Source organism: Pantherophis guttatus, chromosome 10, assembly GCF_059756535.1.
Source record: "Pantherophis guttatus breed Tessera chromosome 10, ASM5975653v1, whole genome shotgun sequence".
NCBI lineage: Eukaryota > Metazoa > Chordata > Lepidosauria > Squamata > Colubridae > Pantherophis > Pantherophis guttatus.
In genome coordinates this window covers 2709157-2735744 of record NC_142072.1, presented here as the reverse complement: position 1 = coordinate 2735744, position 26588 = coordinate 2709157, and the positions used below count along the sequence as shown (strand labels likewise).

The window sequence follows — 26588 nt, the reverse complement described above, 5'->3', positions numbered from 1 at the left end:
CTTCTAACATGGAGATTAACCATGGTTTAGTTTGACTCCAGTTGATTTCCTTCAAAAGCAGCCGAAAGGACTCCCTTCAACCCGCCCCCCGTTGGACCACCTGCATCTCAGTCTGCCCATCGACCCTCCTGTGGTCTCCATGAGTTCTCCAAGGATCTTTCTTACCGTCAGCAAGTGCACCAGGTCTTTGTTGGCTTCAAAGGGCGGCTGAGCCCGTTGCTGCAACCGGAATTCCCACACCGGCTCATAGAGCCTCTGCAGTTTGCTCAGGTTGAGACGTCCGCCCTCGACGCGGTCTGGGAGGGCTTCGTGCAAGGTCACCAGGTCCTTGAGGTGGACTCCCACAATGGGGATCTTGAAGTCTTTGCAATCGGCGTAGGCCCGACGGTACGCCCCATAGTTTCCACTTGACGAAAGCAGTTCGGTCATTTCGGCAAGCACCTGCATGAAGAAGGGAAAGCCAGGGTCCAGAAAAGAAAGGATAAATCCCATTTTAACCCTCAAGCAACACACCCCTTCTGAAGAACCCCTTTCCAAAACGAATTAATGGATTCGTCTTTTTCTTGGCATCTGACATGCAAAGTCCATGGGGAGAAGCCAGATTCGTTTAACTTAACAATTTAAGAGTCCCTTAACTGTGAGAAAAAAAGATTGCAAAATCTTTTTTCGGTTGCTAACCAAAACTTAACTGTCTTGGTTAGCAACGGAAATGTTGGGCTCAATTGTGGTCATGTGAGGCTGTACCTCTACAACCACCTCATACTGAGGGGAAAAAATCATACTAACGGACTCACCCAACCTCTAGATCCCATACCTGAAAGAACACCCAGCTCTTCAAGGACTTGGCATGAGATATGGCATCCTGTAGATCTGGGGTCTTCAACCTTGGGAACTTTAAAACCTGTGGACTTCAACTCCCAGAATTCTCCAACCAGCATTGGAGTTGAAGTCCACAAGTCTTAAAGTTCCCAAGGTTGAAGACTCATGTTGTAGATGGTCAAGAGCCAGGATACTGATGTGGACCATGGCTACCTTTGGGATACCTCACCGAGGTGAAACACCTCCTCTCTTTTGTCCTCGGGAGGGCGCTTTCCTTACCTTGGTGACCTCGGAAGGTAGAAGCGCATGGGTCTCCTTGAGGCGAGCAATGGTGCTGTGGCAAAGCCCTCCCACAATTGCCATGAGCGTGTTGAAGTTCTGCAGCTGCCTTAATTTCTGCAACAAGAGGACAATCCAAGAGAGGCTCTTTAAGCAGATCACAAGCGGAAAGAGTTGGCTTCTTCAAAGGCTCCTCAACATTTGACGGGAGCTAATTTTCAAACCTGGATACCCACACGGGCGTCATCTTTTAGAAATGTGGGAGAAACAATCTGGGTTTGATAAGCTTGGAAGAAATGTATTTTGACCGTAATCACCGTTTGCAATCTTTCTAGCTGGCTTCTGACAAGCAAAGCCAACGGGGGAAGCTGGATTTATTTAATGACTGCACGATTCACTTCATCACCGTGGCAAATCAAACCGTAAAATCGGGTAGGACTTATTGAACAAGCTCCTTGTTTAGCAATGGAAATTCCCAATTGTGGCCGTGAGTTGAGAACTACCTGTATTTTCTAACTGACTGAATACAAAATGAGACAAAAATGTAACCACGTGGAAGAAGTCATTTTGGAGCCAGCTGCCAGAAAAAGCCAGAAAAAGCTCTCGCTGTCAAGTTTCCGAAAGATGCCCTAATTAATTCATGAGCCATGATCCAAACTTCAAAGGAAATATAGCCATTTATTAGGAGCAACATTCCGGCAATACTCGGATGCAGTCAGGACTGACCCCACGTAGATTTACGTTCCCCTATGACCCTGTCTCTTCCCCTCCCCACTGGCCATGTCATAAATCACATTCTCCAATTAACCACTTTGGCTGGCTGTGAAACCTAACACCCTCCTTCTGATTGCGATCAGAAAAATGTATGGAATTCACTTCAGTTCTCCTTCCCTCCTGCTCATGGCAACTTGAAAGCTTTGCAAGTTGACACTCGCATCTTCCCAGTGGCAGCCAATTTGATCAATCTAGTTTGAGAACTTTCCATCTGGACCTTACTGAGCCATTTGTCAGGAATGGTAAAGGGTCTCCTGCTTGAGCAGGGGGTTGGACTAGAAGACCTCCAAGGTCCCTTCCCTTCCCAACTCTGTTACTCAAAGGATACAAGCCATCAACTTCTATCAGCAAAGCTCAGATTCATTTTAGGTCCAAGCTAATGCATCATTTCACTATGGACCCCTCTGGATCATCATCTAAATTCCTAGGTCTCTGCCCACAACAAAATTCCCCTCCTAGGCCACCAGCTCAGAGCTACCTCATACTCCAGGCATCGTAGACTTTTATAAAATAAATAAGGCAAAGATTCCCATGCACATACATGCTAGTCATTTCCAGCTCTAGGGGGCGGTGCTCATCTCCATTTCAAAGCCAAAGAGCCAGCGCTGTCCGAAGACATCTCGGTGGTCATGTGGCCGGCATGACTCAATGCCAAAGGCGCACGGAACCCTGTTCCCTTCCCACCAAAGGTGGTCCCTATTTTTCTACTTGCATTTTTTACGTGCTTTCGAACTGCTTGGTTGGCAGAAGCTGGGTCAAGTAACGGGAGCTCACTCAGTTACTCAGCGCTAGGGATTTGAACTGCTGACTGCCAACCTTCTGATCAATAAGCTCAGCTTCTTAGCCACTGAGCCACTGCATCCCCACTATAAAATAAATAGTGAGGATCAAACTTCCATCTGCTTAAGATCCACCTCTTCTGCTCGGGAGGTGGCCCAGAAAGAACATTTCTTACCTAGCCCACCATGCAAAAATGCAAGCAAACTCATGCATTCTCCACCTTCACATCGGTTTTGCCAATTGACGTCACCTCCCCACCATCCAACCCCGGAGAAGGTGTTTCCATCAGCTTTGTCTCGGCAGAGCGACCATGAAAGGAACAGGAATGTCCTTTTGTGTCTCTTCCGCCCACTGCACGGCCCAAGCCCCCCCACTTCTGTTTCTTTCCAGTGAGGAACTTACCTGTGTCACATGGATGAATTTGGTGAAGACTTCTGCTCGCTGCTGGGGTGTGGGACGCTTCAGGATCATCACTTGCACCCACTGGGAGATGCTGTTGAACAGAGTAATTGCGCGTTCCAGGGCTGAGATTCCATGCACAGATCCACGCAGCACGTAATTCTGGAAATCCAAGTACTGCCCAACATACAATTATAAAAGGTAAGAACCGGTCTTGCTGGAGTAAACCGAGTCCTAACTAAATCCAAGGTTCTGTTTTCCGGATGACTCATTGGGGAAGCCACTTTGAAGTCAATTAAGGGACACCCAGTTTGCATTTTTTTTCCGTTCACCGCTTTTGAGATGGATTGACAGTGGGAAGGAAAGGCCTTCCACATTTGTAGGAATATTCTTGTACACTTCTAAAAAAACCCATCTCTTACGACTATTGCTTATTATTTACGGTGATGAGAATTTCACCACATTTCAGCCATAATTCCCTTCCCTTCCCTTCCCCACCATTCAGTCAGAGCTGAAGAAGCTTCTTGGATGAGAAGCGAAACCTCTTCAACAAAAAACAAGAAAGTCCAGTTGACTCTTGGAAAAAAAAGCACCTTTGGGACAACCATGACCCGGATGATTGAAAATCTCCATAAACATTCAGTCATATAATCAGTGGTGGCTTGCTCCCATGACCCCCTTTAAAAGCCTCTGGCAATCCCAGCTGAATTGTTTGATCGTCAGAGGCTTCTAAAAGCATTTTTTTCTGCAACCTCTTAAGGTTGTAGAAAAAATGCTTTTAAAAGTTAAAAAAAAAAAAAGTTGGCCATGCCCACCCAGTCAGGTCATTTTCAAGCCTGTTACGTAGGAAGTCCTCGACTTATGACCACAACTGAGCCCCAAACTTCTGCTGTTGGCAGTTGTTAGATGACAGTGAGAGCAATCCACCCATGGAACAGAAGTTGCCTTGGGAAGTTGTGGGAGCTTCATCCCTGGAAGCTTTCAAGAAGAGACTGGACCGCCATCTATCAGAAATAGTGTAGGGTCTCCTGCTTGGGCGGGGGCAGGGGGTTGGACTAGATGACCTACAAGGTCCCTTCCAACTCTGTTAATTTGTTAGGTGAGTTTTGCCCGATCTCCCCCTCGCCTCCCCGCAGTTAAGTGAATTGCTGCAGTTGTTAAGTCAGTCATGCGGTCGTTAAACGAATCCGGCTTCCCTCATCGACTTGGCTTGTCGGAAGCCGACTGGGAAGGTGACAAGGAGTGATCATGTGACACACACACACACACACACACACACACCAAGACCGTACAACTGTCATAAACGCACGTCCATTGTCCGGCACCCGAATTTGGATCACACGACTGCGTGGAATGCCTGTAAGAGTCGTAAAACTTTTTCAGCGTGGTCACTAAACGAACGGTTTTAAGCTGAGGACCCCCCACCACCACCACTCTTGGTAGCTGGAATTTCTATTCTACTGCCTTCTCCAAAAGGGGAGGGGGGTTGTAGAATTTGGTACCGAGACGGAAAGACGTAGAAAGACGCAAGGCCTTATCTTCTGCGTCGATCTGGAATTTCCACCAGACAGGAAATTTCCACATTTCCTGTGGGTCTCCTGTACACCATCTCCTGGCTCACTAGTACATATTGGCTGGTGGAGCAGGGGGGGGGGGCTTGGGGGAGAGAAGATCATTGATGTTGTATTAGATATCGGTCTGGTGCAACCAAAGACGCAAATGCTTCGGACGTCGTTTGCCAGAAACCTGAAGCAGCCGCTGGCCGAGGACAAAAATCAGTAGGCAGGATGGCGGCAGTCATGGCTAACGCAACATTTCAATTGCCCAAATTGGGCACCACCAAGAAATGTGGTTGATGCATAATTCCACCCGAAAGGTCAAGGAGGCAGTTGCTCTTAAGATGCTTAAAGCACCATTTCTCAAACATATCAATATCAAGACCATATGAAGAACGGTTGCTGGAACTGGGTATGATGAAAAGAAGGATTAGGGGCGACGTGAGAGCAGTCTTCCAATATCTCAGGGGCTGCCCCAAAGAGGAGGGAGTCAAGCTATTCTCCAAAGCACCTGAGGAGGGTAGGACAAGAAGCAATTTATGGAAACTAATCAAGAAGAGAAGCAACTTAGAACTAAGGAGAAATTTCCTGACAGTGAGGACAATTAACCAGTGGAACGACTGGCCTCCAGAAGTTTATAAATACTCTAACACTGGAAGGTTTTAAGAAGAGAGTGGCTAACCATTGGTCTGAAGTGGTATAGGGTTTCTTGCCTAAGCAGGGGGTTTATTATTTATTTATTTATTAGTTTGATTTATATGCCGCCCTTCTCCGGAGACTCAGGGCGGCTTACAATGCTTTTAAGCAAGAACCTTCATACTTTTGTATATACCTGCTTAGTAGGGCTTTTGCACACACACCCCCAGCGGTGTTCTATTTTATACAAAGTCAGCTTATTGCCCCCACAATCCGGGTCCTCATTTTACCTACCTCGCAAGGATGGAAGGCTGAGTCAACCTGGAGCCTAGTGAGAATTGAACTCGCAGTAATTGCAGGCAGCTGGCAGCTAAATACTACTTTAACAGTAGTTTAGTCCACTGCACCACCAGGCTCAATAGTCCAAGGGTTGGACTAGATGACCTCCAAGGTCCCTTCCAACTCCATTATTCTAGTCAAACTTGCACCATTTTAAGATGGCTGGACTTCAACTCCCAGAATTCCCCAGCCAGCCAGGCTGAGCTTGCAATGGAAGATTGCATTAGATCCCACAACATGGTGCAACATTTTTTTCCTTCACCTCAGTCGTTGCCCTGTGAATAACCAGCCAACGATTTATGCAAGGAAGGACGTCTCATGACATGTTGAGTTCGTACCTGCAAGACGTGAATTTGAAAGGACCTTGAGGTTAAAATACAGAAAGAACGGTTGCTGGAACTGGGTATGTCTAGTCTAGAGAAAAGATGTCAGCACTCCAAGCTGCATTCACTCCAGTGCTGATATAAGAAGGAGAAGGTGGGGGCATCTGGCAAGAGGACGCTTGACTTTTCACCTACTTATTTTCCCTGGAGATACTATCCCCTAGGAGATGGGTTGGGAGGGGAGAAATTTGAGACGACACCGAATCCTGACAAAAGAAGGACCAGAGGAGACATGAGAGCAGTCTTCCAATATCTGAAGGGCTGCCCCAAAGAAGAGGGAGTCAAGCTATTCTCCAAAGCACCTGAAGGCAGGACAAGAAGCAACGGGTGGGGATGAACCAAGGAGAGAAGCAACCTAGAACTAAGGAGAACATTTCCTGACAGTTAGAACAATTCATCAGTGGAACAACTTGCCACCAGAAGTTGTGGGCGCACTATCACTGGAGGCTTTTGAGACAAGACTGGACAGCCACTTGTGCAAAGGGTTGGAATAGAAGACCTCCAAGGTCCCTTCTGTTATTCTGTTAGTCATACCTTCTTTGTATGAAGGACTTTCATATTTACTTTGGGTTAGATCAGTGTTTCTCAACCTTGGTAGCTTGAAGATGGGTGGACTTCAACTCCCAGAATCCCCCCAGCTGGGGGATTCTGGGAGTTGAAGTCCACCCATCTTCAAGCTACCAAGGTTGAGAAACACTGGGTTAGATGGATGTACATGCATACACATACACACACACACACACACACGCATACTTCAAATAGTAAAACAATGGACGTCTTAGCTAGTAAGTATCACCATTGCTATTCCAGTGAGAGAGATCACCAGGGTTCCAAAGTAGGAACTTCTTCCTTTGGTTGAGGAAGTTCCTATTTTGAAGCCAGGGTGATCTAATAAAGTGTTTCTCAACAGCAACTCTAAGTTGTACAGGCGTAAGGTTCCTTCTGGCTGGATTCCAACAAAGGAGATGATTTGTAGCTCAGGTTGAAACGTGGAGTCCGTGGTGCTCTCACTGAGCTTGGTTGTTCTCTTGCAGATGTTTCCTTACCCTAACTAGGTGACATCAGCACTGATGGTGTTCCCTAGTGGGGTGATGAAACGTCTGCAAGAAAACAACCAGGCTCAGAGACCGCCAAGGGCTGGGAAACACTGATGAATATATACTGTATTCAGCCATCCTCAACAGTGGTGGGTTCTAACCGGCTTCACTACTGGTTATCTTCGCACACGGGCTTCGCTCGCGTGCGCGCCAAACTTGCACTCCGTGCAAGCGGGTTACGAATCTGCCCAGCTGAGGTGCGGCAATCCACTCTGCTGCACCTATCAGCTGGGCTAAAAAAGAAGAAATAAAAGGTAGGAATAACGCGGGGTCGGGCAGGAGGGCCCAGCTCCCGGACAAAGAGAACCGGCTTGGTGACGTCATATCGTCACCGCTACCGGCTCGGCCGAACCGGGAGGAACCCACCACTGATCCTCAACCTGGGGACTTCCTATGTCTACCATCGTCTTCAACCAGCCAAATTTTTTCCACTCCCAAGATATCTGTAAAAGATACAAGGCCGAGGAAGGCTTTCACAACGCTCCATCCACCCATCTTGCAAAAACTTTTCGTACCCCTATGCAGTTCCTTACCGAGAGACGGCAGAATGCCTTGAATTCCAGGTAACTGAGGTGGTCGGCTAGCTCACCTGGATCCAGGTGATCAAACAGCAGAGAGACTTTACGTTTCTTGCCACCGGCAGGACTGTGTTGGCAACTCAGAGAACGGTTCCAGGTATGACTCACCCTGGAGGGAGAATAAGCGCAGAAGGGACTCATTAGGGACCGAGTTGCGATGACCTGGGGCATGGCACAGAGGCAACAAAGGCAGCTGACAGTTCAAACCGCCCATTTATTGCTCCAAATTCCCCCCCAAACGCTTCCACATTTCTGACAAGTCCCAGAGCAAAGTGATGACATGCACACACCTCAAGCAGCCTCTGGATGCAAATAGTCCAGCCCAATGCTGTGAGCACCACGGCTGCAAAGCAAGAAATCCAGCAGGGCAAGTCGAGGAGTCCAGGAAGCAAAGGAACAAGGCAAGGAATCCAGAAGGAATGCAAGGAATCCAGGAAAGTTCAAACATCGGCACTCAGCACTCCATGAAATTCAGTGTTTGTTCCCGACAAATGCCCCTCCCCACAGTGTCTCCTTAAGTCTCAGTCCCCAGGTGTGCCTTGTGAAGAGAGGCAGGCCACTCTCCTCCCGAGTAGTCAGGTCAGTCTGCGCTGTTTTTGCCTTCTCTCCACTCTCCGTGCTCGAGGATCAGGAGGGAGCGGTCCCTGCTCATCACCTGAGCTCTATCTCTCATGTTCACTGCTAAATCTCTCTTGGTCATCCTGCCCCAGTTCCTCCCTGACTACAAGCTGTCCCAATCCTGAAAGTCCCTGGCCTGACTGGGCTTGCTCCTCCCCATTTTCCTCCTAAGCCAACAAAGCCTCCCCCTCGATCTCTGTCGGCTCCAGTTCCAGCTCATCTTCCCCCCTGCCCCCAATCCCAGATTCAGGCTCTGACAGGGGCAGGACAGGAGTATCCAAAGATTCACAAGACCAGAGGACTTCTTTGTGGAAATGCAGAGTGCGCTCTCTGTAAACAAGACCAACACACTGCTAGGGTGTGGATGGTAGGCACCTGAGCTAACTGGAGAAATGTTAGCTTCCATGCATAGTTGTGGGAAGACGGGATGGTCTAAAGCACCTTTTTGCCATTGCGTGCCAAAAGCAGGGGGAGAGCGAGGGGGTCACGCGCGTGTGTGCCCACACTCATAATTCTATGCGCCCTGCCCTCCGTGCATGTGCACGGGACCTCTCTGCGCTTTCCCCCACTTTTGGCACATGACGGCCCGGTGGGGCCGATAGGCCCGTTTTTTGCTCTCCCCAGGCTCCAAAGCCTTGCTAGGAGCCTGGGGAGGGCAAAAATGGCCTTCCCCCCACCCCAGGCCTTTCAGAGGCAGGAAACAGCCTGTTTCCCTACTTCCGGTGGGCCCAGAAGGCCTGAAAATCAGCTGGCGGAGCTGAGCGCCCACCGATATGGTGGCACGCGTGCCATACGTTCGCCATCACGGGTCTAAGGAGAAGATGGAAGAAGGCAGATGCTTTCCTGAGGAACAGAGATCCATGTCTCTTGAACAGAAAGCTTTGGAGAGGTGAGAAGGCCAAGCTCTTGGAGATCAGGCAAGGAGAACCTGAGAAGCAGGGCCTTCAAGTGCCTGAGGGATAGGAGAAGGCTTAGCAGCACCATGGAAGCTCAGAATGGGTGTTAAGGCAACACCCATGAGTTTTCGTCACTGTTGGTTTCATCTCCACCAAGTGACACGTTAGTTGGACTTTCCTTCTGCTTTACATCCTCATCATGATTTGGTAACATTTTTGGAGAACCTACTGAATCACTCCTCCTTGCCATTGAATCAGAAGATTTTTTTTTAAAAGGATAGGTAACGTCCTGGACCTCTCCTCTTCTTCCCTCAAGGAGCTTGCATTCAAAATAAAGTTTGCTATAGGGCAGGTGTGCGCAACCTTGGCCACTCTTGAAAACTTGTGGACTTCAACTCCCAGAATTCCCCCAGCCAGCATGGGGGATTCCGTCCCTTCCAAGGAGCAATTCCCATCTCTGAACTGGTTGTCGCCACTCACATGCAGGATGTATCGAGCATATTGTTGTGTCCTGCTGGGCCTTGGTTCCTCACCACCTCCAAGATTTCTGTGATCACCTCCTCCAAGTGGGGGTCCAGGTGAAAAGCCTCCGGATAATTCACAAGCCAGTAGCTGAAAAGAGAGCAAGAGGTTCAGGTTGGAGCTGCATGCCTGACTGGAGAATTCTGGGAGTTGAAGTTCACATATCTTAACATTCACTAGCTTGCTGACAGGAATTCTGGGAGTTGAAGTCCATATATCTTAAAATTTACTAGCTTGTGGCTGGGGAATTCTGGGAGTTAAAAGTCTACACATCTTAAAGTCTGCTACCTTGCTGACCGGAGAATTCTGGGAGTTGAAATCCACATATCTTAATGTTTACTAGCTTGCTGACTGGGGAATTCTGGGACTTGAAGTCCACAAATCTTAAAAGTTTACTAGCTTGCTGACTGGGGAATTCTGGGACTTGAAGTCCACACATCTTAATGTTTACTAGATGCTGACCAGAGAATTCTGGGAGTTGAAGTCCATATATCTTAAAGTCTACTATCTTGTGGCTGGGGAAGGCTGGGAATTAAAGTCTACACATCTTAAAGTCTACAAGCTTGCTAACCAAAGAATTCTGGGCCTTGAAATACACACATCTTAAAAGTTTACTAGCATGGTGGCTGGGGAATTCTGGGAATTGAAGGCTACACATTTTAAGTTGACAAAGTTGAGAAAACTTGTGGGGGGGGGGCGGGGAGAGAGAGAGAAAAGATATTGGGAAGAGAATTCAGACCGGACAAAGTGGCAGATCCTCAGCTGACGTGAAGGATTCTTGTCCTGGGCTGATTCCTGATATGTGATCAATAAAGTTAAGGCTTAATTTGTTCTCCAAATTCATGTGGAAAGGATTCAGGAATCTGTTTTGCTGAAATGCACTTCTATCCCTTCCTTTCAACAGAGTCCCTTTACTATGTGAGACCTTCTAGCATAGGAGCGTTAAACTCAATTTCATTGAGGGCCGCATCAGGGTTGTGTTTGATCTCGGGGGGCCGGGTGGGCATGGCCAGCTCGACATCACTCATCAAGGTTCCGTTTCCAGCCATGACGTCCTCCTGCAGTCCTCTGCCAATGAAAACGGAGCCCTCCCGAGCTCGATTTTCGCTGGCAGAGAGCTGCAGGAGGCTGTCATGGCCAGAAACGGAGCCCAGGAGGCCTGTTTGTGGCCCTCCCAAGCTCCGTTTCCGCTGGCAGAGAGCTGCAGGAAGCCATCATGGCCAAAAACGGAGCCTAGGAGGCCTGTGTGTGGCCCTCCCAAGCTCCGTTTCCGCTGGCAGAGGCACCGCGAATCAGTCCATCGCTGTTACCAGAGTGGGCCCACAGGCCAGATCTAAGCACCCTGCAAGCCGAATCTGACCCGCAGGCCTTGTGTTTCACACCCCTGTTCTAGCAGGACCCTATTAACTAAGAGGACATAACGCCGAAACATTTTTTTCCCCACGTAATTTCTGATCTGTTGGAGTATTTGAAGGTCAGGCTGCCTTCGTTGTTCAACAGTTCAATACTGCCTCCCACTACAAAGCTTACCCTAATTAACTGGCATAATTGCTCCCTAGGAAGTTAATTCTCGAGGAGCCCCAGTAATTCACCCAGAAACCGTTCACTGGGAATTGTCGTTCATTGCAAGTACTAAAACTCAAGATCCTTTTTGTGCTGGTTAAAATAAATCAGAACGCCGTTGAAGTATATAATGCTTGTTCTAAAGCTGTTCCTTTAGGTCCGATTGGTGGCTGGACAAAAGAAATTTGCTAGCTTCCTATAATGCACAAAACCCCACATCCAGGTTCACATCATGTACTGTAAGAATAAACAGTAGCCTGCCCTGACTCACACAGCCACCTAAAATAACATCTCGACAAACTACACCACCAGCGAACCAACCCATTTTATGCAAAATCAGTCCCTTTAGAACTGAGTTTTGTCATTCTAATTTTTGTCAAGGAATCCTTGACTTTGTCACCAGCAAGCAATCCTTTTGCCTTTCGGGGAATTTTTAAATTTAAGCTCTTTAAATGTAAGCTCTGTTGTTTTAATTTGTTTTATACGGCATTTTATTCAGTGTCTGTAAGCTGCCTGGGGTCCCCTTTGGTAAGATGGGCAGCATTACAAGTGCAATAAATAAATGAATGAGCGAATAAATAAATATGAAAACTCTTTCATATCCAACAATCCCTTTGGAAAGACATTCTAAGAAGGGTCTATGGAGATTCTCAGCCATTCAGACAATGGTTGTCCCAAAAGTACTTTTTTCAAGAGGCAACTGGACTTCCTTGGGTTTTCCTCAAAGACGTTTCGCTTCTCGTCCAAGAACTGACATGTAGAACTGAAGAAGCTTCTCGGACGAGAAACGAAACATCTTCAAGGGAAAAGGAAGATGTTGCATCTTGAAACGGCACCTCGAGGATATTTTAAGGAGAGATTCTTTGTGTTCCCCCAAAGGATATAAAGTCAGAAGACGGCGAGCCAGCTCTGCAGACGGGACCACCCAACTATGAACGGTTAGTGTCATGTTCACCATGAAGTCGCTGGTGCACAGCTTCCCATCCACATCTGGGGAAGAAAGACAGGCGTTAAATGGGATCTGTCGATAGGCAGAAATGGAACTGAATAGAAATGAGGAAATGGGATAGATCTGCCCCATAATACAGTATGCGCCTGGTCTTTAAGAGCTTGGTCTAATGGTTAAGGTACCTGGCTAGAAAGCAAGAGACACTTGAGTTCAAGTCCTACCTTAGGTGTGAAAGCCAGCTGGTGACTTTGGGCCAATCACCGGGAGACAGCGAGTTCTAGTCCCACATTAGGTATGAAAACTAGCTGGGTACCTTTGGCCAATCACCAGGAGATGGTAAGTTCTAGTCCTGCCTTAGGCATGAAGGCAAGCTGGATAACTTTGGACCAATCACCAGGAGAGAGTGAGTTCTAGTCCCACATTAGGTATGAAAGCTAGCTGGATACCTTTGGGCCAATCACCAGGAGACAGTAAGTTCTAGTCCTGCCTTAGGCATGAAAACCAGCTGGATGCCTTTGGGCCAGTCACCAGGAGACGGTGAGTTCTAGTCCCACCTTAGGCATGAAAGCCAGCTGAGTGACCTTGGGGAGAGTCCATCTCTCTTTCTCTCAGCCCAACCCACCTCACAGAGTTGTTGTCGTGGGGAAAATAGGAGAAGGAAGCTGTGTTGGATATGTGTTCTCCGCCTTGAGTTATTTGTAAAAACAATCAAGGCAGAATACAAACCATCAAAGAAACAGCTTCCTGGATGGTAACCTGGGCTATCTGTGGCATGATTTGCACTAGAATCAGCCTTGGTCTCTAGCCTTATGCAACATCTTCCCCTCCACCCCACCCCTCCAGAATCAAAAGGGGGTCTCCATCTCATGCCCCCACCCCCCTCCAGCCACAGTACCAAAGGAGCGAAGGCATTTCTCAATCAGCTCCTCCAGAGTGCAGGAACGATTCAGTTCTCCCAGGCTGATGGAGGCCAAAGCCTGGTTGATCTCCCGGGGGTTGGGGCAAGTCATATGGCGTCGGCTCTTCCGCCGGTAGATCTTGCTGGCTCCTGGAAGGGTGCTGGAATCCATCTTACCAGCGGCTTCAGTCCGCGATCTCCTGCAAAAGCAACAGCTGTGCTATTGGCCATTCTCAACCACCTGGTGTCAGTCAGGGTTCCAGGTAATACATTCAAGAGGCCAACTCTGTAAACCGCTTAGAGAGGGCTGCAAAGCGGTATATTTTATTTTATTTTATTTATTTATTTATTTAATCTAATTTTTATACCGCCCCTTCTCCCGAAGGACTCAGGGCAGTGCACAGCCAAAGATAAAACAAGTACCCATATAAAATTTAAAAACAATTTAAAAACACGTTAAATAATTTGGCCCCAACGTCATTAAAACATAAACAGCCCATTAAAATTCATGTTTAGGCCAACCCAGCTTGTTGGAACAATAACGTCTTGAGGGCACGGCGAAAGGTACGGAGGTCAGGGATCATCCGTATCTCCAGGGGCAATTCATTCCAGAGGGCAGGTGCCCCCACAGAGAGGGCTCTCCCCCTGGGTGTCGCCAGTCGACATTGTTTGATCGACGGTACCCTGAGGAGTCCCTCTCTGTGGGAGCGCACTGGCCGGTGGGAGGCTATCGGTGGCAGAAGGCGATCTCGTAAGTACCCAGGTCCTAAGCCATGGAGCGCTCTAAAGATGGTAACCAACACCTTGAATCACACCCAGAAGACCACCAGGAGCCAGTGCAGCTCGTGCAGGAGTGGTATTACATGGGAGTGCTGTGTCGCTCCCATAATCACCCGCGCGGCCGCATTCTGGACCAGTTGGAGCCTCCGGGTGCTCTTCAAGGGGAGTCCCATGTAGAGAGCGTTACAGTAGTCTAGATGGGAAGTGACGAGGGCATGAGTGACCGTGCGCAAGGAGTCACGATCCAGAAAGGAACGCAACTGGTAGATCAGGCGAACCTGATAAAAAGCCCCCCGGCCACAGCCGTCACATGATCCTCTAGAGACAGCCACGCATCCAGGAGAACATAAGGAGCCCTTATAAGTCTAAGGGCTATTGCAATTGCTTTTTTTCTGGAGAGGCTCCGCTGATTGCCCGCAACAGACCTCTGAAGCAAACTGCTTGCAACCCTGCGCCACGATCTTGCACAAGTTCCTCAAATGCCCATTTCAAGAGCTCGGCGCGCACACACAAACACATCAGCACACGGACAGACACACACAAGAGTGTGCAACCTCATGTTGCCTCGCTGTTTCCAATGCCAGCTATGCCCCAAGGAAAATAGGAGGCACTGTGGGCATTTCTGCCAAGCGCCCCCTCTCAGCCCCAAGGAAAGACCCTCTTCCATCACCCTGCGGCCCTTCCCCGCCATCCCCACCCCACCCCACCCAGCTCTCCAGTTTCCCGTCCTCTGTCTTGTTGCGTGCTGCATCTTGCAGATCTTGTACTAGGAACTTCCCTCTGAAGCAAAAGCATTTCCAACATCCCGAAAACCTCAGCGAGCTGAAAAGGCCGGCTAGCCCGGGCTTGAGATGCGATTGGAGTTGTTTTTTAAGATTTTCGTTCTGATAAATGGCAGGACGGTGGCTGCCGAACTGCAGAGAAGTTTCAAATCCTTCCGACGGGGGGTCTTAGGCACCGGATTGTACAGGCCTGAGGGGGCCTTCAACATTCAGCTGTCCCCGAATGGGACAGCTGTCATCTTCCAATTTAGAGCTGGCCCTTCTCCTCTTAAAGTTGCGCCAAGTTGAGAAGAAACTTACCTGCGGGCGTCCAGCCATGAGGTTCCCCCAGGCTGCAGGTGAGAAGGAAGATCTAGCTGCCAGAGAAACAGATCGTGCTCTCCTGCTTTTGTAAGCAAGGAGGGAGAGCACCTGAGTAGTCCCAGCGACAAAAATACAAGCCTTTTTCCAGGATACGAAGGGAAGATAAGGAAAAGTCTTGCCCCCTTTTAAGTTTCGGGCTGAGCCTAAAGCTTTCCAGATGCCCATCAGCCCAGGGCCTCTCCCAAACGGGCACCTTGTGAAAGGTTGATTTCCTAGGACAGAAGGATGTACCGAGCAGGGCAACTCCTCCTTTTCCACACCAATGCCAAAGAGGAGAAGTGACAAAATGAAGTTGTGTTCACCTTACTCAGAATGACACGGAACTTAGAAAGCACCCAAGAAATTCCCGGTGACTAAGAGGAGGAGAAAGAAAAGGAGGTTTCGAGGCATTCGGCTTACCGCTTGCTCTCTCGTCGAATCATAGTTCTTTCTTTTTTGGGGGGGCTAGCTCACCAGGATCCTGTCCTTTTTTTTTTTTTTTTTTAGCCTGCTGTGACCATTAGGGCGGGTTGCCTCTCCGCTGGGAATTTCTCTGCCAAGCGCCAAAACGGTTCCCGTCGGCGTGAGCCAAGGCACAGACAAGTCGGACGGCTGAGACGCTGGCTGGCTGGCTGCGAGGCAGCTGAGTCAAAACCGAGTGGTTTTTGTGCTGATGTGGAGTTAAAAGGAACTGGGTTACGCATGTGATGTGGTCTGTGTGTGTGTGTGCGTTTGTGTGCGTGTGTGTGTGTCTGGAAAAAAGTAGAACTAAAATCGTGAGTTTTCACTCTATGGTTAATCAGTCCTGCACACAGTGCGTTGACCATTTAGGCCAGTGTTTCTCAACCTTGGTAGCTTGAAGATGGGTGGACTTCAACTCCCAGAATCCCCCAGCCAGCAACGCTGGCTGGGGGATTCTGGGAGTTGAAGTCCACCCATCTTCAAGCTTCCAAGGTTGAGAAACACTGATTTAGGCCAAAACCCAACAGGTGAATTTTTTCTGTCGTGGTGATTTTAACTCTACAGGTAGAGTTAAGTCCTCAACTTACAACTTGATAGTTTAGTGACCGTGTGAAATTACAACAGGCGACTCGGTCAGGACTGGTCCTCGGACTGAGCTCTCCTAAAAGGAAGAGAGGTGTGGGGGGGAAGGAGTTACAGGCCGTCCGTGACTTACAACGGTCCATTTAACGACCGTTCCAGGTTACCACGACCCTGCAAAAGAGTGACTTAGGACGGTTTCTCAACACTTACGACCGTCGCAGTATCCCGGTGGTCACGTGATCGGAAATAGGCATGAGGCTCGGCAACTGATTCGTGTTTCTGACGGTCGCCGTGCCCCTGGGATCAGGTGATCCGCTTTTGCGACCTTCTGATCAGCCAAGTCAACGGGGGAAGCCAGATTCACTTCACGACCGTGTGACTCACTTAACAAATGCAGTGATTCACTTAACAACTGTGGCAAGAAAGGTTGTAAAATGGGCACAACTCACTTAACTGCCCCTGTCTCTTTCTCTCTTCCTTCCTTCCTTCTTCCCTTCCTTCCTTCCTTCCTTCCCTTCCTTCCTTTCCTTCCTTTTCTTTCCTTCCTTTCCTTCCTTCCTTCCTTCCTTTCCTTCCTTCCTTCCCTTCCTTCCTTTCCTTCCTTTTCTTTCCTTCCTTTCCTTCCTTCCTTCCCTTCCTTCCTTTCCTTCCTTTCCTTTCCTTCCTTCCTTCCCTTCCTTCCTTTCCTTCCTTTTCTTTCCTTCCTTTCCTTCCTTCCTTTCCTTCCTTTTCCTTCCTTTCCTTTCTTTCCTTCCTTTCCTTCCTTCCTTTCTTCCTTTCCTTCCTTCCTTCCCTCCCTCCCTTTCCTTCCTTTTCCTTCCTTCCTTCCTTTCCTTCCTTTTCCTTCCTTTCCTTCCTTTTCCTTCCTTCCTTCCTTTTTTCCTTCCTTTTTTCCTTCCTTCCTTCCTGCCTTCCTTCTGTCCCTTCCCTCCTTTCCTTTCCTTTCCTTTCCTTTCCTTTCCTTTCCTTTCCTTTCCTTCTTCCTTCCTTCCTTCCCTTCCTTCCTTCTGTCCCTTCCCTCCTTCCCTTCCCTTCCCTTTCTTTCTTCCTTCCTTCCTTCCCTTCCTCCCTCCCTCCCTATCTTCCTTTCCTTTCTTTTTCCTTCTTTTATTCTTTCTCTCTCCGCTCCCCAACTGCAGAAGTTTGAGAGCCACAGCTAGACCCTGAATCCACCCCTCTTGTGCATTAACTAATGTCCATTTTTCTAACCAGGCCTCCTTGACCAAACCTGTCTCAGCATTTACCCAAACCACGCTGGGCAGGAATCTGCAACGGTCGGCTTCACAGACACCCTCGGCCAAACCCAGAGGAGGACCACATTCCGAGAAACAAGGGAGCCAAACCCAGGAAAACTGGGAACAAGCGTCTTTCCATTGGTCTGAGTGCTTCCCTCAGCTATTTGCTCTGCATACCTGAACAACAGGTGAGAATGTTTCTCTCTGAAGCAGGAGGAGCTTCAGCGGCTGAACAAGAAAAGGCAAAAAAAATCACAGGAGTAGACCATTCTAATAAAGGGGAAGGAGAAAGAGAAGTCGGTTTTCCTGTTTGCAACCCAGTTAACGCTATCAGATTTAAGAATAATTAACCCCAAAACAAAAAAAGTATATTCCTTCCAATACAAGTTTACTCCAGGAAAATGACATGTTGGATCCCACATTGTAGATTGTTACACCTTCGTTCACAGGCCTCCAGCCCAGAGGTGGGTTTCGGCAGGTTCTGACCAGTTCTGGAGAACCGGTAGCGGAAATTTTGAGTCGTTTGGAGAACCGGTAGTAAAAATTCTGACTGGCCTCGTCCCCATCTATTCTCTGCCTCCCGAGTCCCAGCTGGAAATGGAGATTTTGCAGTAACCTTCCCCTGCCACGCCCACCAAGCCACGCCCACAGAACCGGTAGTAAAAAAATTTTGCAAACCCACCACTGCTCCAGCCAATCCAGAAGCAGACCTTCTGATTTCCATGTATTTTATCACTGGATCCCTATAACTGCCAGGGATCCCCTCTGCTAGTTATATTTTCCTTTCACAAGTACTTTTCTTTCCGTTCCCTTCCAGGAGCTACGCCCCTTTAAATATTTTCTTTCCCCTCTGCAGGGAATTTATAAATTGGAAAAGGCTGGGGGTTTTTTTCCCCCCCCCCACCTGTCTTTCTTTCGAAGTCTGTTGGGTTTAGGTTGGTTTTTTTTTTTTTTTACCTTCCCCATTGTGGTTACGCTTTGTAGGTGGGGAAAAGCTAAACTTTCTGTGTCTTAAAAGAGAGCTTAGTTCAAAGGAAAGGAAGACTAAATCTGGTCTGCGTTGTGGAAAAAGGTATAGATAAGCCCTAAAGTTGAAACGGTTTAGGTTTTTTCATTGCTATTTAAAAAAAAAAAAAAAAAAGATTCTCATTAGAAGACATTCTGAGGTTCTCTCTACAACAGATCGACCTCTCTAAGAAAGTGGAAAAACCAGCAGTTTTTCCATCGGGGCTCCCAAAATTAAGAATGTGGTTCCGTTGGGTTTTACTCGAACGCGGTTGACTCTCAATCCCAGTTGTAGGCCCTGGGAATTTGAGTTGACTAATTCGGTTGGCTTGGGCTTCCTTCCACCTCTTGTCTTTTGCTCTAACCTTGCCCTTGCTGGTTTTTCCAAACTTGCCCTGGAAAGCAAGTCTTGTGTCTTTCCGAGATACGGAAAAGGAACGTTTTAAAGGCCATCTAGGCTACCTTGTGCGAAATGTCACGTCCCGCCTAGCGAGAACCATGTCCGGTCCAGAGAACAAACCGAGCAAAGTTTCACAAGCCATCATCTCCTATCTCTCCAGCAGTGGCATTTGTGTCTGTCCTTCCAAGACCAGCCCCAGACAGGTGAGTAAGGCTTTGCTTGAAGAGTTAAAAGGAGCTTCATAAAAATGGATCTTAAAAGTAAAATTTCCTTGGAGTCCATCTTGAGTCTGCTAGAATAACAGAAAAACAGAGTCGGAAGGGGCCTTGGAGGTCTTCTAGTCTAAGCCCCCCCCCAATACCATTCCAGACAACTGGTTGTCCAAATCTCTTCTTAAAAACTTCCAGTGTTAGAACGCTCACGCCTTCTGGTGACAAGCAGTTCCACTGGTTAATTGTTAGGAAATTCCTCCTTAGTTCTAAGTTGCTTCTCTCCTTGATTAGTTTCCATCCATTGCTTCTTGTCCTGCTTTCTGGTGCTTTGGAGAATAGCTTGACTCCCTCCTCTTCCTTGTGGCAGCCCCTCAAATATTGGAACCCTGCTATCATGGGTGTCACTGCATAGGTTTTCTTTTTTTTTATTATTGAAAAAGTTTTACAAATACATTTTTCTCCCCAATTTCCCCCCCCCTAACCCTCCCTAACCCCCCCTAGCCCTCCCCTCCCCCCAGGACTTCCACAAAATATAATCCAAATCAAAATCACATTTTATAAGACTTGAACTCCTCCACCCCCTGTATATTTTTCAAATCTTCACAAAGTTCTATCCCTATATAATACTTTCAGTTAAAAGCTATCTGATATTTCCTAGTTTGATATTTATTCTGCACATAGTCTATCCACTTTTTCCACTCCCATTCATAAGTGCTATCATGGGTGTCACTGCATAGGTTTTCTTGATATTATTTATATTTATATTTTATTAAATTTCTATACCGCCCTTCTCCCGAAGGACTCAGGGCAGTGAACAGCCACAAGATAAAACACATAAATACAAAAATTTAAAAATAGATTAAAAACGAATTAAATAATTTGGCTGAATTTAAAATACCCCATAATTTAAAAACAAATTAAAATTTACATTTAAAAAGGGGAGAAGATTTAGGACAGGCCAGCTTGCTGAAATAAAAAAGTCTTAAGCGCACGACGGAAGGTGCACAGATCCGGGATCCTCCGTATCTCCGGGGGGAGCTCGTTCCAGATCGTAGGTGCCCCCACAGAGAAGGCTCTGCCCCTGGGGGCCGCCAGGTGAGATACAGGCAGTCCCAGATTGCTTTTCTGTAACCTAGAATTTATCTTAAATAGTTCAGATGTTTGGTTTTTTTTTAGAGATTCTCCGTCATCCAGGCCATGGTTATCCCAAAGGGGCTCTTGTTTTTTTCAAGAGGCAACCGGACTTCCTTGTTTTTTTCTTTTGAAGACATTTCGCTTCTCATCCAAGAAGCTTCTTCAGCTCTGACTGGATCATAAATATGAATCGGTTGCCAAGTATCTGAATTTGGATCATGGAGAATACTGCCACGGTCATAATACGTGCCAAAAAACGGTCATAAGTCGCTTTTTTTTTTCAGTGCTGCGGTAACTTCGAAGGGTCACTAAATGAGCTGTTGTAAGTCGAGGACTAACTGTACCCCCCAAATGTTCCCGTTTGCTAGGCTATAAACGTCAGCAGATTTTTATTTTATTTTTTTAAATTGCACCATCTAAAGGAAATATTTAGTTATCAAGGCAACAGTTTGACGGTTTAATTGCTCTTCCCTCTATTACAGAAGGCTCCAGGTGGGTGTTTTCCAACCTCGGGGCTGTTTGGCATCCCGCTACCCTCGCTGCGTCCTTCGCAACATGTCGAAGGTGTGCCAGAGTGAGTAATGTTGGATGCCCTTCTCTACACATCCTGGATAATCCCAAGAAAAATCCTTCCTCTCAATTAATTGGGGGGGGGGAAAGAGACCTGTTGGGAACTGCAAACTCTAATTCGGGAGCAGGATATTATGTCAGTTCTGGGTGTTCTAAGGAGATAAGGAGCTTTACTTGCCAATAGAAGAGAATATTGGTAGGTCGGGGTTGAACGGCGGGGGTCCTTGGTGCTCCCTGAGCTTGGGGATTTTCTTGCAGACGTTTCATGACCCAGCTAGGTAGTATGATCAGTGCTATGTCCACAGAATTTACAGCGAGCAGACCGCACCCTTGTACCACTGATGATGTTACCTAGTTAGGTCATGAAATGTCTGCAAAAGAACAACCAAACTCAGAGAGCACCATGGACTCCACAGTAATCGTCCTCTTCCTCCTCCTCTTCCTCCTCTTCCTCCTCTTCCTCCTCTTCCTTCTCCTCCTCCTCCTCTTCCTCTTCCTCCCCTTCCTCCTCTACTTCCTCCTCCTCTTCCTCCTCCTCCTCCTCCTCTTCCTCCCCTTCCTCCTCTACCTCCTCTACCTCCTCCTCCTCCTCCTCTTCCTCCTCCTCCTCTTCCTCCCCTTCCTCCTCTACCTCCTCTACCTCCTCCTCCTCTTCCTCCTCCTCTTCCTCCTCCTCCTCTTCCTCCTCCTCCTCTTCCTCCTCTTCCTCCCCCTCACTGCAAAACTCACATCCATCTAGCATTGATGATGTTACCTACTCAGGAAAACAACCAAACTCAGGGACCACCCAAGACCCCACAAGCGGGGGTGAAATGCTACCGGTTTAGACCGGTTCAGAGAACCGGTAGCGATGGCAGCACGAGGATCCACCCACCCTCCCGGTCATCGTTACTTCCTGGTTTTAACCGGGAAGTAACCTGTTTTTTACCCTCTGCACATGCTCAGAAGGGTTTGCGCATGAGCAGAGGGTCCGGTAGGGAAGGTAAGTAGATTTTACCCCAGCCCACAAGGAAGACTTTGAGTCCTCCTTTGAGTCCTTGCCTTGGTGGCGCAGCAGACTAAAACACTGTTAAGTAACACCAGCTGCCTGCAATTACTGCAAGTTCAAATCTCACCAGGCTCAAGGTTGACTCAGCCTTCCATCCTTCCGAGGGAGGTAAAATGAGGACCCGGATTGTGGGGGCAATAAGCTGACTTTGTATAAAATAGAACACCGCTTAGGGGGGGCCGAAAGCCCTACTAAGCAGGTATGTACAAAAAGTATGAAGGCTATTGCTTAATGCATTGTAAGCCGCCCTGAGTCTCCGGAGAAGGGTGGCATATAAATCGAACCAATCAATCAATCAATCAATCAATCAATCAATCAATAAATTCACACCTCCCTTTTTATTCAGGGAATAATAAGATTGAACCAGTAACCAAAGCGATGATGATTAATTTAAAAACCGTGCTGGTTTTTGGTTGCTTCGTGCAATGGATTCCAGAGCAAAATTTGGGTTTCCAGGTCACGGGAGAGCTGCCAGATCTGCAAGGGGAATTCACACACCAGAGTGTGCACCCCCAGGATGGGTGGCATGGCACAGTACACAACTGACTGCCTCAGCCTGAGCTCCCCCACCCATCTCTTCCCTTCCCTTAGTAATTCCACGGTGAAAACACAGCACCAGCCCTTCCCTCGTCCTGCTACTCCCAACGAGGTAGAGACTCATTCAATAACTCTGCCTTTGTGGTCCCCATCCCAGGTTTCTGGTGGATGCCTGTGAGCATCTCCGACCCCATCTTCACATGGAAGGCCTTTTCCGGAAATGCGGTTCAATGACTCGGATCAAAGCTTTAAAGGTAAGAACGATCACGGAACTGCGGTAAGCGAGCTCCAAGTTCCATCGGATGCTTCGACTTCGACTGAAATAGTTTTCGTTCCTTCTTTTGCCGAGGGCAAAATGTTGGCACCCTGACCAGCTTCTCTTTCAGGTATAAGGTTCTGTATTTCATCTATTATTTCTATGAAGAAAATGTGAGTCTTTCTTTCTTTTCTTTCTTTCTTTCTTTCTTTCTTTCTTTCTTTCTTTCTTTCTTTCTTTCTTTCTTTCTTTCTTTCTTCCTACCTTCCTTCCTTCCTTCCTTCCTTCCTTCTACCATCCAACCTTCCTACTTTCCTCCCTCCCTCCCTCTTCCTTCCCTTCCTTTTTTCCTTGCTTTCCTTCCTTCCTTCCTTCCTTTCCTTCCTTCCTTTCCTTCCTTTCCTTCCTTCCTTCCCTTCCTTCCTTCTTCTTCCTTCCTTCCTTCTTTCCTTCCTTCCTTCTTTCCTTTCTTTCTTTCTCCCTCCCTCCCTCTTCCTTCCTTCCTTCCTTTCTTTCCTTTCTTCGTTCCCTTCCTTCCTCCCTCCCTCTTCCTTCCTTCTTTCCTTCCTTCCTTCTTTCCTCCCTTCCTTTCTTCCTTCCTTTCTTCCTTCCCTTCCTTCCTCCCTCCCTCTTCCTTCCTTCCTCCCTTCCTTTCTTCCTTCCTTTCTTCATTCCATTCTTTCCTCCCTCCCTCTTCCTTCCTTCCTTCCTTCCTTCCTACCTTCCTTCCTTCGTTCCTTCCTTCCTCACTCCCACCCTCTTTCTTTCTTCCTTCCTTCCTTCCTTCCTCGGTGTGCAAGAGTTCGTTTTGGTGACCGTCCAAAGATACAACGGCCCTGAAGAAAGTGACTTGTGACCGTTTTTCACACTTATGACCGTTGTAGCCTCCCCGTGGTCATGTGATCCAAATTCAGACGCTTGGCAATCGGCTCGTATTTACGACGGTGGCCATATCCCGGGGTCCTGCAATCACGTTTTGCGACCTTCTGACAACGAAAGTGGGGAAGATGAATTCACTTAACAACTGCGGGACTGATTCTAATAGAGAGTTAGCCTGAGCCCCTTGACTTAAGGGTCTTCACCCTAAGCCTGATTTCTTCCTTAAATCTACAACAGTGTTTCTCAACCTTGGAAGCTTGAAGATGGGTGGACTTCAACTCCCAGAATCCCCCAGCCAGCGCTGCTGGCTGGGGGATTCTGGGAGTTGAAGTCCACCCATCTTCAAGCTACCAAGGTTGAGAAACACTGATCTACAAACTTCCTTAATCCCAGGGTCTTTCGATTAACTCAGTCTAATGGCTTCACACGGAACACTGGAACTGTAAGCTAAGCCAAAAATCTGCTTTGTACAGCATGCTGGATGAAACCTGGGATAGTCCTTTGTGCAAACCCACTTTGCGTATCACCCTTGCGCAGGGGCCATGCTAATCTTCTCTGTATCGTTCCAATTTTAGTATATGGACTCGTTACGCACGGTCACTCATGCCCTTGTCACCTCCCGCCTGGACTATTGCAACGCTCTCTACATGGGGCTCCCCTTGAGGAGCACCCGGAGGCTCTAACTGGCGCAGAGTGTGGCCGCGCGGGTGGTAATGGGAGCGACATGGAGTTCCCATGTGACACCTCTCCTGCGCGAGCTACACTGGCTCCCGGTGGTCTTCCGGGTGCGCTTCAAGGTTCTGGTTACCACCTTTAAAGCGCTCCATGGCTTAGGACCTGGGTACTTGCAGGACCGCCTACTACCACCAATAGCCTCCCACCGGCCGGTACGCTCCCATAGAGAGGGGCTCCTCCGGGTGCCGTCAGCCAAACAATGCCGACTGGCGGCCCCCAGGGGGAGAGCCTTCTCTGTGGGGGCACCTACTATCTGGAACGAGCTCCCCCCAGAGATACGGAGGATCCCGGATCTGCGCACCTTCCGCCGCGCCTTAAAGACCTTACTATTTCACCAGGCCGGCCTGGCCTAATTTTCCCCCTCTTTTATAAAAGATTTTTTAATTTTTAAATATCTTTTAGTATTTTATACATTCAATTTTAAATTGGTTTTAAAAGTTTGGGGTTTTAAATTTGTCGCGGCCAAAATTATTTAATTTGATTTTATTCTACTTTTAAATTTTGTATGTATGTGTTTTATTGTTTGGCTGTGCACCGCCCTGAGTCCTTCGGGAGTAGGGCGGTATAGAAATAAAATAAAATAAATAAAATAAATAAATAAATAAATATGTGCTGGCGAAGGGAGCACTTTGTGCAACCCTCTTAAGCACGTGCCGAGCCTCTGAATTTTGAGCCCGTGGCCTCGAGGACACTGGCAACGGTCGTTAGTGTGAAAAACTCTTTTTTTTTTTTAAGTAGAGTTGTCATTTTCAACAGTCACTAAACGGATTATTGTATGTTGAGGACGACCTGTCGTTGTAAGCTTGGGAATGTGGTGTTGAAACTTCTGGGATGCTAGAAAGGCAGGAGGAAATGGGAAGAATGAAATGATTTCCAGTCGGTGGTTGGTTGCTTTGGTTCTTGAAAATCTCCTGCCCCCCAGCGTGAGAAACGAGAAATGTTAAAAAGCCTGGAGGATAGAATGCTTTTGATAAAAAGATACGGGGTTTAAAATCGGGGACTTTTGACTGTTTGCTTTCCCTGTGGAATTCCACACTTCAGCCCACCGGACAAAATGAAGCAATAATTTCATAAGGACCACCTGGGAGCTGGCCGCTCTCTTGTCTAAAACCAGCAAAATTATTTAGGGAAAAGGATTCCTGCAGAGAATGTCTCTGGAGATTCTCCGTGGTTCAGGTCGTGGTTGTCCCAAAGGTGCTTTTTTTCCAAAAGGCAACTGGACTTCCCTCGGTTTTTCCTCGAAGACGTTTCGTTTCTCATCCAAGAACCGAAATGTAGAACCGAAGAAGCATTCTTGGATGAGAAGAGAAACGTCTTCGAGGAAAAACCGAGGGAAGTCCGGGAGTGTTTTGAAACGAACCTTTGGGATTCCTACAGAATTTGAAGGGATTTTCTTAGTTTTGGAGTGTTCCACCAGTTATCTCAGATTAATTCTTCTTGGGATTATGGAGAGCTTGCCTCTTTCTCCTCTGTTTTTTCCTTTCCCCTTTTCCTTTCTTCTCTTCCTTTCCTCTGCTCGCCTTTCCTTCTTCCACTCTTTCTTCTCTCCTCTCCTCTCTTCTCTCTCTCCTCTCCTACTCCTGCCTTTCCTCTCCTCTCCTCTCCTCTCCTCTCCTCTCCTCTCCTCTCCTCTCCTCTCCTCTCCTCTCCTCTCCTCTCCTCTCCTCTCCTGTCTTCTCTCCTCTCTTTTCCTTTCCTTTCCTTTCCTTTCCTCATTTTTCCTTCTTCCACCCTTCCTTCTCTCCTCTCCTCTCTTCTCTCTCTCCTCTCCTACTCCTGCCTTTCCTCTCCTCTCCTCTCCTCTCCTCTCCTCTCCTCTCCTCTCCTCTCCTCTCCCTCTTCCCCTCCCCTCCCCTCCCCTCCCCTTCCCTTTCCAGCTATTATTGAGACCAGACAGCCACCTGTCAGAAACGGTGTGGGGGTCTCCTGCTTGGGCGGGGGAGGGGGGGTTGGACTAGATGACCTCCAAGGTCCCTTCCAGCTCGGTTAATCTGTAAGATTTCTGCAACCTGGATGGGATCGCTGGTGTTTCTGCCTTCCAGGCCCGTCTGGAAGCGGGCGAGCGGTGCCTGCACATGGCTCTCCCGTGCGATGTGGCCACTCTGGTGAAGCAGTTTTTGAGGAGCCTGCCTGAACCCCTGATCCCCGCCGAGCTGCAAGGCTCCCTCTGCCAGGTGCAGCAACAAAGCCGAGAAGATCGGGACTCGCTGACTCTGCTCCTCACCTGTCTGCTTCCCCCAAGGAATGCCACCATCCTCCGCTACTTCCTAAGCTTCCTGCAGGAGGTTGCGGCCAGGTGAGCCCCCGAAAGGGGATCTATTTGTTTATTGATTGACTGACCTTATTTCCATCCTGCCTTTATTATTTTTAATAAACGACTCAAGGTGGCCAACACGTCTAATCATTCTTTCTCCTCCTGTTTTACAACAACAACCCTGTGAGGTGGACTGGGCTGAGAGAAAGTCACCCAGCTGGCTCTCCTGCCTAAGGTGAGACTAGAACTCACGTCCTCCTGCTGATTGGCCCAAAGTCACCCCAGTTGG

General features: G+C 48.0%; 2 protein-coding genes and 1 non-coding gene across 9 annotated transcripts in view; 1 reads left to right on the top strand and 2 right to left on the bottom strand.

The window, feature by feature from the left end:
* RASGRP4 (RAS guanyl releasing protein 4) overlaps positions 1-15827 on the bottom strand; it is a 28197-nt gene extending 12370 nt beyond the window's left edge. Inside the window, exons 1-9 of one of the 3 annotated variants that reach the window (XM_034438105.2) lie at positions 15411-15827; positions 13084-13286; positions 12124-12229; positions 10416-10478; positions 9635-9766; positions 7596-7749; positions 3055-3228; positions 1099-1215; positions 166-441 (exon numbers count right to left, since the gene is read on the bottom strand). In XM_034438105.2, the coding sequence (XP_034293996.1) occupies positions 166-441; positions 1099-1215; positions 3055-3228; positions 7596-7749; positions 9635-9766; positions 10416-10478; positions 12124-12229; positions 13084-13286; positions 15411-15433 (1248 nt within the window). In that variant the 5' untranslated portion in view covers positions 15434-15827. The other 2 variants (XM_087876545.1, XM_034438106.3) reach the window with 2 other exon arrangements.
* The window catches only part of LOC117677714 (uncharacterized), a 53826-nt gene that overhangs the window by 12067 nt on the left and 15171 nt on the right, over positions 1-26588 (top strand). The window contains exons 1-6 of one of the 5 annotated variants that reach the window (XM_087876542.1): positions 3043-3252; positions 12119-12177; positions 17247-17457; positions 20503-20594; positions 22333-22429; positions 26088-26341. In XM_087876542.1, coding sequence (XP_087732668.1) covers positions 22376-22429; positions 26088-26341 — 308 coding nt within the window. In that variant the 5' untranslated portion in view covers positions 3043-3252; positions 12119-12177; positions 17247-17457; positions 20503-20594; positions 22333-22375. Of the gene's footprint in view, positions 1-3024; positions 3253-12118; positions 12178-14629; positions 14987-17246; positions 17458-18418; positions 18878-20502; positions 20595-22332; positions 22430-26087; positions 26342-26588 lie in introns of those variants that run through there. The other 4 variants (XM_087876543.1, XM_087876541.1, XM_087876540.1 and 1 more) reach the window with 4 other exon arrangements.
* On the bottom strand, positions 23803-23905 carry LOC148112336 (U6 spliceosomal RNA). The gene has a single exon (XR_015729554.1). It is a non-coding gene; the product is annotated as a U6 spliceosomal RNA (small nuclear RNA).